A 13,651-nucleotide genomic window follows, 5' to 3' on the forward strand; every position below is an offset into this window, starting at 1 on the left:
TTTTTTTTTTCGATGAGGCATGGACTGGATAAATTGGTAATTTAATACAGTTCGTTAGCTTGAATCCTGGGGTAAGAAATACTACAAAGCCATCGCTGACTTCAGTCGATTTCCACTTGAATACATTAAAATGGCAACAAATCGATCGACTGGAACGGGCAAAAAAAATTAAAAATTCTATATAGATCACCATACTTCGGCAGATACTTTAAAGTGTTTGTAACTACATCTACAATGTACCAAAATTTTATGTCAAAAGTAGGGATACAGTCATACAAAGGCATGCATGGAAAATGGAGTCGGCCGTTATCAGTGTGTTTGCTCCTGCAACAGATCGGATTGGTCTTAGGTGGGCCCATAGATAAACCCCGCCCACTCCGCCTCATTTACATAGGATATGTTCATTCTAAGGCCGCATCAAAGGGGTATCCTGCTTTAGCCTTTCCACTTTGCAAAAAAAAATTCCTGGACATTTTTCTATGGAAAAAATTTTTTAAAAAAATTAAGCTAAAACAAAAATTTTCCTTACTATGGTCTCCTCCTCTTATCTTCCTTTGCATTCGCTTTAAGATTTTCACTACTGGGATAAAAATAAAGGAGTCAAAAATTTGAACAGTGAAAAATATGAATTGACCAATAAAAAGGTAGAACAAAAAAAAAAAAAATTCAAAAAAAAAAAAAAAAAAAAAATATTAGTTAAAATAAATACTGGACATTTTTCAGCGGGGGGGGGGGGGGGGAAACAAAAAAAAAAAAAAACACACTATTCCTTAACGTGAACATCATGAGTTGACCAATGGAAAAGGTAGAACAAAAGAAAAATAATTCCAAAAATTTTTTATTTTAATCAAAATTGAAAATAGTTTATTAAAAAAAAAAAAAAAAAAAAAAAGTTACCTTGATGAACAGATTACTACCCACCCCCCACCCCCCCATGGGGAAAAAAAAATTCCAAAAAATTATAAATTTTTATCAAAATAAAAAAATATAAATAGAAGAAAAAAAAGTTACCTTGATGGAAAAAAATATATATATTCAAAAATATATTCAATGCCATTTTGTGGATCAAACGATCTTGGGAATACATGAAAAGTGGTATTTCCGAAACAATGGGCACAAAGAGTCTCCGTTGGCGCCTAAAGTTCGTAGTACATTGGCGGCTTGTACTAGTTTAGTCCACAAAATGGCAACTTCCATTGTAGATGCTTGGTCACCAGAGGCAGGCTATGGGGTCAGGAGCTACGAGACACTTATGTTGCTTTTTTCCAGATCCTATTTGGTTGGCAAAGTGAGTGATTATTCCGTATTATTTTTTTTTGTCTTTTTTTTTTTTTTTCCTGGCAAGCAAGAGCAAATACGCAAACACACAAAATTCAACACTTTGAAGATCAACTGCTGCAAAATGACACAAATAGATATTAGAATCATTAACTGACCAATATAAGAGCAGGTGAGTTCCTAGTGGTAGGACTGTGCTGCCAGAATTAAATTACCCCCGTGGTATAAGAATTACTCTATAGAGTAAACATAAAGAAAAAAGTCCTCTTAAGGCTTCCCAGGTTTTTTTTTTTTGTGAAGACTTTAACATCATGGAGCAAGGATTCATTGTATCGAAAGCTTCTGCGTAGACACTTGTTCGTTTGATACATTCCTGGCCAGTGGTCTGTCCGTCACCGTCCATCTTCATCAATAATAACAGGCACATCACTTGACATAAAGTACCACCGCTTTGCTACAAAGTCCCCATTCACTTGCCACGTTCTCCAAAATTAATTTTTTTTTTTTTTTTAAACCTATCCTTCCATTATCCATCCCGCCATCTTGTGTTGTTGCAGTTTTCTGACAGGGGAAGCGTCTCTTCTCGGTAAGAGTGCTACAATACTTGCTTTGATGTCACATTAAAACAAATTTACATTGTCCCTTTGTTCTCAGAGTGTCCTTTGAACTTTTTTTGTTTTTCCTTATGTTTTTGTTTTAATCCTGTCTTTCCACACAAGAGAACAAAAAAGGAAAACAAAAAAACTGAACCAAAAAAAAAAAAAAAAAAGTCTATAAAAGCACCATACGTAGAAGATTCAGGAATGTAACAAAGTGTGTACATCCAAGTCCCAGATGAAAGTTTCTAGCTTATTTCACCTCACATCTGCAAAGAAAAGAAAACAAAAAAAAAAAAACAGAAAAAAAATGTAATTAGTTTACAATGGAATAGATAAAGGGACACAACAGTTTGGGAAACTGAAAACTGCAACAGCTTGTCCACAAAATATACATATAGTTTCACCTTTACATTATATTTTATTCCATGTGTAACCAAAGACATGAGCTAAAAGCTTTTTTTAATTAAAAAAAAATAAATTTGAAATTCCCATTTTAATTTAAAAAAATATATATATTTTTATTTTATTTTATTTTATTTTTTTTTTATTTTTTTTTTTAAACCTGGCCCAGTAAGGACATTCAGAGATTTGCTTTGATCAGTTCTATACAGTTTGGGATTCTCTCGACATCGTGTTGGGTTAGTGGGCTCAAGCAAACAATTGTGTAAATTGATCTTCAATTACATGGCCCATGTGGAAAACGCGGTCATGGTAAAAGCCATGCAGGGAAGAGCAGGTAAAAACTTTAGAACTTTAAAGGGATCCTATCATTCAGAAGTAATTTTTTGTCCCTAACACGTAGGATAGCCTTAAGAAAGGCTATTCTTCTCCTACCTTTAGATGTCTTCTCCGCGCCGCCGTTCTGTAGAAATCCCGGTTTTTGCTGGTATGCAAATGAGTTGTCTCGCAGCACTGGGGGTGTCCCCAATGCTGCCAGAGAACTCTCCAGCGACGCCTCCATCTTCTTCAGGAACGTCCTCTTCCTGTGTCTTCTTCTGGCACTGGCTTTGATACTTGTAGGCCTCGGGCAGAGCCTACTGCGCATGCCTGCAACCATAAGAAAAATGGCCGCTTACACAGTAAGTAAGCAGCCACTTCTTGTGGCCTGTAGGGATGCGCAGTCGGCTCTGCCCGAGGCCTACAAGTTTCAAAGCCAGTGCCAGAAGAAGACACAGGAAGAGGACGTTCCTGAAGAAGATGGAGGCGGTGCTGGAGAGTTCTCTGGCAGCATTGGGGACGCCCCCAGTGCTGCGAGAGAACTCATTTGCATATTGTAAAAAACTGGGATTTCTACAGAACAGTGGCGCAGAGAAGACATCTAAAGGTAGGCTTTCTTAAGGCTATTATGTGTTAGGGACAAAAAATAACAAAAATAAAAATACTTTTGAATAATAGGATCCCTTTAAGTCTACTGAAGAAAATTATCAAATTTACAAAAATCTTAGGTACTAATAGGCTGAAACTTAACCTGAACTTCCCCTGACCCGGCCCAAGTGCCGCCTATCCTTACAAATCTTTTTAGAGCTCATTGCCAGATTCTCACGTTGATCATCACGAGACTTCCAGCAAATCCATATTTTATTCAGGCTTTGGAATTATTTCAGGCTTCGTTAGCATCAAGTTCAAGGGTTTCAAATAAAAAGGGATGGAGGCAATGCTACGCCCGACCTCTCATTTCGGGAACTTTTTTTTACATTTAAGCAAATATTTGGTCATTTGTAAAGCCAAACCCATTCAAAGACCCAAGACGTGAAAAGCCCAATGCTTCCTAAGCAGCACACAACGAAACGTCTTTGTTCCTAGTACAAACGGATATGTACAATTCCATTCATAGAGGGAAGTGACCCAACACATGGAGATCTCAAAAAATATATATACTACTATCTTCACTGCTTTACGTCTAAAATTTCTCAAAAAATTCCCAAACAACAACTCTTCAGTAAACTTCCTCTAAACAAAAATCCTTTAGTAATGGAACATTCTCGACCAAAAGGCCCATTCCCATAAGAACTGTATTGGAATGAGTGGATGTAACCCTTAACAAGACTCCCTCGTGACGAGCGTTACCAAAGGGAATGGAATTTGTAGAAGTTTTAACAAAAAAACCACCACAAAGCAAAAATGTGTTAAAATTCTTTCGGTCATCAGATGTGACCATTTTGTGGTTTCCAATCGTAAGCCGCTGAGGTTCACAAACTATGCAATGAAAATATAGAGAATTTGAGTTCCGCTCACAAAACGTTAAGGGGGCATTCACACGGAGGAAGTTGGCGCTGATTCTGGCGCGATAACACGTGGGAGAATCCGCGCAGAAATAAAGCCTCCCATTGACTTGGATGGGTTCCATTTTCCATGTGGAACCCATTGATTTCAGTGTGTTCTGCGTGGAAAACAGAATCCACTGAAGTCGATGGGTGGCTTTATTTCCAAGTGGATTCCGACGAGAGTTAGGGCGTCAGAATCGGCGCCATCTTCCTCCGTGTGAATGCCCCCTTACAAATTGGGAGCGAGTACATCAAAAACAGAGCTGTGGGGGCGCAGGCTCTCCAGGCACATACCTCTTCACTTTCCCTCAGCTGAAGGGAAGATGTAGCTTAATGGAGCTGGTCACGGTAATATCCCACACCCTGATACAAAAAAAATAAAGTTTTTTTTAAAGAGGGTTTTTTAAACCTAACATTCAAAAATAACTCAATGTAAAGCGTCCTCGCCATAAATGAAACCCATACTGGCCATGAACAGACCATATCCTGTGGAAGCGCATGGTGGAGGGAAGGTCAAGTGCGATTTTTGACCTAAACCTCCGTTGCCTCTCAGCCTAAAAACGTAACGACCCAATGGCAGGCGGTTAGCGTGGGTCATGAGCACAATATCAGCTCACAACGGACGAATCTTCTCGGCCATTTGACAAGTCATTTTGTATTCTCCGACACCAAAGATTTTTCAAAAACATCCCAAAAAAAAAAAAAAATTTTTAAACCGTAAAGGTGAGTTTCATAACTTATATTTTGTGGACTGATCAACAAGATTTTTTAGGTTTTTTTTCCACCCAATGGGGCATTTACGTTCTGCAACATATTGATACAATTCTTTCATGCAACGATGATTCCAAAAATCACAGATAATGACATCCAAGCTTAAGCAATGAAATGCAAAAATAAAACACACAAAGAGGTGAGAAAGGAAGACAGCTAAGGAATGCGAGAGGTTTACGGTGACGTGTAGCGTAGAATTATCAAAGCCAATCATCTAGAATCTCTTTGCAGCCTTAAGGTAACAGTGTCAAGATTGGAACAAGTGATTGTGTTGACGTGATTAAAAGGTTGGGAAATTCTGGTCATTGCTGGTGCTGTTATTTTCAGCTTGGGGTTCCTACCTGCCGAGGAAAATTATTTCCAGCTGGGTATTAGGCAGGCTTTAGTTTTTTTCGCTTCCGTTTTTTACCTGTTTCCTTAGGCCTTCCTGTTAATACAAGGGCAGGGATGGTGAAAAGGCCTAAGGAAACGTATTTTAGCAAGTAGTGAGACAAGCAGATACATTTTTGTTTTTTAGAAGTGCATTCCTGAAAGAGAAACGTGTTAGCTACCGCGTGTACGGCTAGCATTGCTGAGATCGGCAAATTTTTGTGTTTTTTTTTTATTCTTAATGGATACAAATGAGATAAAGGGGTCGTATAGGATGATACAGGTTATGGGGACCGTTTTTTTTTGTCCCCAGAACGGCAATGCCAGATACAGCCCATGGACTGGAGACGCCATTACGTGGGGGATTTGCTTAGATTTCAATCTGAAGATATTTTGTTACAAATGAAGGTGTCTGCAGATATTCTGCTTCCAAGAAACAATCTAGGACAGGCTGAAGTGACAGCTGTCAGGATACAGATATTAACATGACTGAGCAACTTTTCCACAGCTGCGTGCTAAAACGCGATAGCCATCAGCGCTGCTTAAAGGAATGACCTTGACGCCGTAGAAAACAGGTACCGAGAGACGGACTATTGTGTTCCAGAATGTTACAAATCAAACATCTGACTGTAGAAAGAAACATAGAAACTAAAATATTAGTACAAGAAAGATTTAATCCCAGGACTTCTCTACTAAATGTCAGGGGGGGGGGGGGGGAGGGGGAAAACTATAGCTCAGCGTAGACTGTAGGGTTTATTTTTGAAGCCATCAAATTGTTTGCAAAACTTAGAACCTGTAATGACATTCAAGTTTTAGGGCCAGTCTTATTTGATTTTCTTGATCTACATCCATCAGTAAACCAGCAATCTAGTGCAGTGCTCCAGTAACCTTATACGCACTAAAACCGCCCATACACACAAGGTGAAAGGTCATAGGTATGGGGGCAGCAGCAGATATTGGGGACTAGAGAGATCAGACATGACAGATTGCAATAGGCCGATCTATACACCAGGGATAGGGAACCTTCGGCTCTCCAGCTGCTGTGAAACTACAACTCCCAGCATGCTCCATTCACTTCCAAGAACAGCAGAGACAGTATGCATGCTGGGAGTTGTAGTTTTGCAACAGCTGGAGAGCCGTACGTTCCCTACCTCTGCCCTACACGTATTGAAAATGTGAAACGCTTGGCTCGGCCTATGGTGAGTGTATGGAGAAAGCAGGAGGAGTAGGCTTTGGCCAATGGCCATCTTGTGCGCAACTGAATATACAGTAAATCTTCAACACAACCGAATATAAAAGCCAAATCACTTACTGGAACCAACGACCTCAGAGAGACAAAGGCTACGTAGAAAACAGTAACTAGAAATACTTCTGGAGTAGTAAATAGAAGTACAGAGGGAGCCGCAATGGTGCGCCAATCGGGGGATGCGAATTCACGACAATAGCAGTTGCGGGGTATTTAGGACGGATCTACGGAATACTTAAGAAGTTGGAAGAAAGTTTAACTTACCAGTTTCTTCTTCTCGATAATCTGAATTAGAATTTGCTGTACAAGTGCATTCCAGGTGCTCCTCTAATCTCACCAGAACTTCTTTTAATTTTGTTTTTTTTCTTACATATTCTACTTTTGCCACCTGAAAAAAAAAAAATAAATAAAAAAAAAATAAAATAATAATTTTAGGCATTTTATGAAATGCAGATCTCCAGATACAAGACCAGGAAGATGGAAATTCAGTGGTAACAGATCCCAAAAAATTCATCATTGTAATAACTGCACAAAACACACCATGATAACCTCTATAATGGGAAACATTGTATCTGCGGGGGAGCTACCGGCGTTTGCATAGATATAACTGACATGCTGCCGTTTCCAAAACCAGAATTTTTGGAAATTGCAGAGAGTCTACGCTGACGTTTTTACCGCAAGCGGGCATGGGATTCGCATGAATCTCATCCACTCTAATTACTGTGAACTGCCGCGATTTTTCCCATGGTGATGACCCGGGGTGCTCCAGCACCGAAGCTGCAATGACATAGTCTCACATTATGTTGGACTGAGGTTCATTGGACCCACCAGATAAGATATTTTTGAGTGCCCATCCTCCAAGCACCCCTAGAAAATAGACCACAGTGCCCTTCATATTTGAGCGTTGGCCCAATATTGTATTAGAGCCCACCAAAGGGTCCTCCGGTACCCCGACAGGCCAGCCCAATCTTACATAAACACACAATATACACGTACCAATCAAAACATGAAAGGAACATTCAGACTGTAGGTCTTCAAAAAGTGTACACTCCATAGGATGCCAACAGATGTCACAGTGATAATCCAGTATTCACACCCTACTTCTTGCTCCATGAGGTCAAAACAGGTGATGCTAGGTTCACACTAGTGTTGGGGTGTCCATTGTTCTGGTCCATTGCATAGCCAGAACAATAGACAAACATACTAAAATAGTAGACACGAACAGATCCTGATGGACCTCATCAACTATAGTGGGGTTCATCTGGAGTCAAATATTTAACCACAAGTGTCTGGGTTTTTTTTTGACGGAGTCTCAGAATGGACTCTCTGATGTAGATGTGAACCCAACATGGACTCTCTGATGTAGATGTGAACCCAACATGGACTCCCTGATGTAGATGTGAACCCAACATGGACTCCCTGGTGTAGATGCGAACCCAACATGGACTCCCTGATGTAGATGTGAACCCAACATGGACTCCCTGATGTAGATGTGAACCCAACATGGACTCCCTGATGTAGATGTGAACCCAACATGGACTCTCTGATGTAGATGCGAACCCAACATGGACTCTCTGATGTAGATGTGAACCCAACATGGACTCGCTGGTGTAGATGTGAACCCAACATGGACTCCCTGATGTAGATGTGAACCCAACATGGACTCGCTGGTGTAGATGTGAACCCAACATGGACTCCCTGATGTAGATGTGAACCCAAAATGACGAGAACAAAAATATCCACATACTAAAGTAATGCTGCTTAGGAAGGATACAAAGTATCCTAGCAAAATTCTACAATCACAGTCATTAACAACCCATCTACACCCAATATCCAGCGTGGGCGGAGGCCACCGACGAAACAAACCCTCAGTGTTAATGTGAACTCACTTGGCCTATTCTTTAAGCTCAATGATTAAAACGCTTTTGTTTTTTTAACTTTTTTTTTTTCTTCTTAAAAACCAATGACATCATTTCATGATAAGAAAATTGGCAGCAAGGATAAAGCAAATGTAAGAGCATTGATATCCCCCCATTGTTGTTGTTCAAACGCTGGTTGTAGAATAATATTGACCGTGTGTTATGCCAGAATCAGCTTGTAATCTGTAGATAAACATATTATCGGAAGAAACATTTTCCTACACGGCCATGACCACACCAAGAAGAGCAAGAAACCATTTACAAAGAGCGCGGTATTGTGGAGAGGGTGACAAATATTAGGTGCATGTACTCGGCATAGACAGGACTTCTGGGCAAAATAAGTCCAGTCCTCAACATACAAAACCATAAGAATACATGCGGAAACTTCGGCAGGGTCTAGAAATGGCTTCTAACCTCCTCACGACTGCCGATGCCCATACACTAAAGTATAGCTCTTCTGAAGAACACCTGCGCCTGGTGGGAGATTCTACATGGATTGGACAGACCACCTACCAATGGAAGAGCCCCAATCTTCTAAATTCCCGTGCAGGCTTTGGGGTTCAACCACCACTTTAGTAACTGACCCAACTCTCCATCCGCGTAGCTTAGACCACCCTTAATGCCAAACATTGTACAGATGAACTGACGTTCTCCATGAGTAGAGAGAGTCTAACATGGGGTCAACCTGATACAACAACTACAGAGAATTACACATTTACTCCATACCAGATCAATGCAGAAGATGGGGTAAGTAGACCCAATCTCTGGGGGAAAAAGTGATCTAGATATGCAGTCAGACTCTCCAATCGAAGCTCAAAGATTACACGCAAATCCAGTGTCAGACTAACGTTCCTTGGGTCCACCAGATAAGAGGACCCACCGGGCAACATCCCTAGGAAACAGACCATGGTACCCTTTAAATATGGAGCCTTCTGCTGGACCATTGTTGTATCAGAGCCTAGGCCCACCAGAGGATCTTCTGGTACTCTGATGGGCCAAGTCCAACACTGGTCATATTAATACTTATAAGACCTTCTATTTATCTTCCCAAGCTCTTGATCCTGACTTGCTCCAAGATTTGACCTGTAACCACAGGATAGCTACAGAGTCTATGGAGAATCTCAGGTAGTCGGAGACAGATCTCCAGTCTCATCGTTGGTGCTTCCTACTGCTCTGCTCTGTCACTTGTCTCCATAGGTCTTATAGACACCTATAAAGTGACCTTGTTTGCACAGACGTTTCCCCCACCATGAACCAGACACCCCCTTCCTGAGGACTTGTCCGGGATCCAGTGTGTATCCTAGGATAGCTCTCTATGGAATCCGATAAATAGGGGAGCCCGACATTACAAATACAATGTGAAAAAAATAAAGGCATAAAACAAAGATTGGAACTGAATTACTATCAACACCTTGTTATTCCGGTGCAAAAATTAGTATTTTGTTACTTTCACCAACATAAGTGATCGACTGACTTTACAAAACCTGCACATTTGTCACGCACAAAAAAACACAAAACGCGCACAACAAGGTTCCTACAGTAGTCGGTCTGGAAGTATCTGAAACTCAGCTTTCAGTCACTGCCCTTTTTGTCAACAGGACATGGAGCCGGCTTTCATTAGCCCAGCAAACAAAAGTCTTATAGTCAGACAGTAGCAGAGAAGAAAAAAAAAAAAAACTTAAAGGCATTTTCCAGGGCTGTCAGATTTCCATTGAACAAGTCAAAGCTGTATGTGACAAGTATGAATGCTTTGCAAGAAGGTCAACTTTGGGTCGAAGCAATATGTTTTAGTTTCTTTTATGGAGAGCTCCCTCTGTTAACGCTTTTCAAGGCGCTGGGCAAATTTGACTCATCCGGCACGAAGGAGCGGCTAATCTGCAGAACTCTGGAAGATCAAATGATGATTAAGACCTAAGAGGGAAGAGAGAGGCGGCCGTCGGAGCAAATCTCTCATTATCCCGCCCGGACGAGTCGGAATTAAGAGCAGCTCTTAGAGAGTCCCCGACCTGGTCTCTTTGCCTGGGAAATCGATGTACGGTTACAAAAACCTCCCAATTATCAGCATTTAGCAGTAGCTTAGTCTTACAAGCCCTTCATCTCTCTATGGACCGTTATTCTCCAACGCACTTCAAGACAGGCCTATGACTCATCTTCTGACTTACCGGCCAAGTTCAACCGATCACCATAAAAGGTGCGTTCTTGGAGGCTTCTAATAACTCAATGTTGTTAGATTTAGAAGACGATAGGGCTGATTTTCTTTTTTTTTTTTTCGGAGCCTTCTGAAATCAATTTATCTTTTATCTCTCTGCATTCTTTTACCCTCTAAGCTAAAAAAGAAAAAAATCTGGAAACACAAATATGTGCACTCGGCCTCGAGTATTTGTCAAGGGGAGGAAAGACGAAGAAAGCTCCAGGTCTTGCTGATAAATACAGCTGCTAACCCAGCGTGCCCTCGGCTGTACCCTCTAACCCCCTCCAAATACCAACAGATAAAGCCCCTTTGTAGAAAGTTAGTCTTGTGTTGGTAACTCCGAAGGGTAACAGGTTGGGCACAACAATATCAACACAGGAGCTGGGACAGCGGCTTTGTGCAACTTCTTTTGACAGTTCCACTTTCTTTAAGAAGTTTTTCTTCTCTTTTTTGTTTAGCTAAGGACAGAGAATTCACAAAGTCTTGACCACGGTCTCCTTACACCGTCCCCTGGACATCAGCTGTTGCTGGGGTATCCATGAACCATCCGGGATCAACAAAGAGATAAGAAGGTTTCGTTACAGATTAGAAGGAACGTTATATATGACATTTATCGGATTCTCCTGGTAAACAGCTGTTATGTGACTTAAAGGGAATCGCTCGCCAGAAAATAAAAACGTAGTTACTCTGACCACCAAGCCTACTAATAGTTTGAACCTTGCCAATGTTTTCTTTGCAGCAGTCACAAAATCCCACCTTATAGATAACACCACTGACCTATCGTGACATCTACTACTGACAATGGTCGCTGCTTATCTTCTCCAAGACCTGGGGTAGGGAACCGTCGATTCTCCAGCTGCTGGGAAACTACAACTCCCAGCATGCTCCATTCACTTCCATGGGAGTTCCAAGAACAGCAGAGACAGTATGCATGCTGGGAGTTGTAGTTTTGCAACAGCTGGAGAGCCGTAGGTTCCCTACCCCTGTCCTAGAAAATTCTCCCATAGACCTCAATGACTTGGCCATTGCTGCATTTGGCCAGGACTATGCTGTAAAGCAAATCACTAAATGCTGTTAGAGGAAGTTCAGGCAAGATGGCCGCCCCCATAACCATATACGAGAAGAAATAACAGATATTATATATGGCATACATTCCTTTTAAGACCTCAGTCTGCAGAAATGATACGGCACTCGGTTTACAATGACTACGTTGAATTGAGAAAGCCATAATGATGGAGCGGCTCGAGGTCTCGTGACTTCACTCAGGACTCTCTCCATTACAAACATGGCTGCACAACCAGCTTAGTGACTGAGGTTTTGCTGGCAGCAACCAATTGCTTAAAATTACACAGGACAGTGGCCAATAAAGCGCAGAGATTAGTATGGGGAGCTCGATAATCTGCAGTTATTACAAGGGAAACAAGCTACTTATGGCATAATGATCACTGTGGATGGTATTAGTAACACGCCAGGCTTCTTCCAACATTAACCCTGATTTAGGGCAGAAGCTGAATCCCAAACTATTGCTCCATATTGAGGACTAGGCTGGCTCCGTCCATTGGTTGGGAGGTTTCCAGCCACAAACTTATTAGTACGGCTAAGAACGCTATACGGTATTATAAAACGCAATACTCACCTTACAGATCTCGCGACACTCCCAACATTACCCCAACCCCCTGCCGGTCTCTGTAATAACATATGAACATGGACAGGACTGCTGAATCGGTGACCTCAGCGGGGTTGACATGTTTCGGGTCTGTATCAATAAGACTAACGCAATAGGATGGCGGGGACCAGGAAGGTTATAATGGGGGGGGGGGGCGCAGGAGAGCAGCAGGGTTAGTCGTCACCAGAACGGTCTCTATTGAACTATAAAGTACAGTCTGATAACTGGGGTTCACCTATATAAAATATTTTTTCTGCTTCCCAAATGGGGCCTCCTTAACCAAGATATTACCCCCCACCACCACCACTACCAATATGCTAATGAGCAATTTGGTACAACAAGAGCATCACCATTACTCTCATTATAACAAAGATCTAGACCAGGGGTAGGGAACTTTGGCTGTGAGACTACAACTCCCAACATGCTCCATTCACTTCCAAGAACAGCAGAGACAGTATGCATGCTGGGAGTTGTAGTTTTGCAACGGCTGGAGAGCAAAGGTTCCCTAGATCTAGACTTTCCAGCACCCAATCCCTCCCTCCTTCCTAGGACTACCATGTCCACTACCTGGCCCAGTCCACCATAGCAAGGAGGCCGCTCTTTGGTGAGAGGATAGCAATGGAGACGCCCTTAATGTACCCAACAGCTCATTACCAGATCAGGAAAAAGCGAATATTTTATTGGCATGGCCATGTGACTAGGCGTATAGTTCAGTAGGGAATGCTGACAAGTCAAGGATCAGAGGACCATAACAAGGCAGCATTCTAACATGTGACTGTAACCCTCAGATTTTGCCTTGTTCTCCTGATCCAGACTCCGACCCCTTTCATTCAGAGTTTCCCGGGCACTTCCCATTAACCAGACTTGTCCTCCAGAGTCGCAGTTTAGGACGGACATGCAGCTTACCCCGAATTAGAGCTGCGCGGCCCCATCACAAAGCCACAGCAAATAAGTCACCATCACATTCTATCAATTCTGAATAGTTTTACGAACGTCCAATCGATTAACTTACATTATCTAACGTTTCAGCTGCCATCATGATCAATAAGGAAAATTCATCACAGATGACTACATGATGGATCCTGCACAGTTTTTAGGTCTTGCTGAAACATATTCCAGACTCATTCCAAACATATTCCGACTCGGCGAGGTCCTTACATGAACTGATTTGACTAGAATTCTACCCTGGATCACAATACACCTTCTTGTTCCTCTAGGGCCACCTATTCGGATTCCAGATGTGGTTGATCTCCTTCGAGCTTCCGAACTTAGGAAACTATTTAACCCTTATAGTATCGAATACCTAAGAACGACATCCATTACTTAGCCTTAAGAAACCCTTTTTTCC

At 41.7% G+C, this 13,651-nt stretch overlaps 1 protein-coding gene across 4 annotated transcripts in view; it reads right to left on the reverse strand.

The window, feature by feature from the left end:
- Positions 1-1,306: 1,306 nt before the first annotated feature.
- PDGFA (platelet derived growth factor subunit A) overlaps positions 1,307-13,651 on the reverse strand; it is a 28,003-nt gene continuing 15,658 nt past the window's right edge. The window contains exons 5-8 of one of the 4 annotated variants that reach the window (XR_012717391.1): positions 6,792-6,915; positions 5,254-5,339; positions 4,436-4,504; positions 1,307-2,143 (exon numbers count right to left, since the gene is read on the reverse strand). Coding sequence is in view for 3 of the 4 variants with exons in the window: in XM_075285929.1 (XP_075142030.1) it covers positions 5,284-5,339; positions 6,792-6,915 (180 nt within the window). In the remaining variant the exon portion in view is untranslated. The remainder of the gene's footprint in view (positions 2,144-4,435; positions 4,505-5,253; positions 5,340-6,791; positions 6,916-13,651) is intronic. The other 3 variants (XM_075285930.1, XM_075285929.1, XM_075285931.1) reach the window with 3 other exon arrangements.

This window comes from Leptodactylus fuscus, chromosome 8 (assembly GCF_031893055.1).
Source record: "Leptodactylus fuscus isolate aLepFus1 chromosome 8, aLepFus1.hap2, whole genome shotgun sequence".
Lineage (NCBI taxonomy): Eukaryota > Metazoa > Chordata > Amphibia > Anura > Leptodactylidae > Leptodactylus > Leptodactylus fuscus.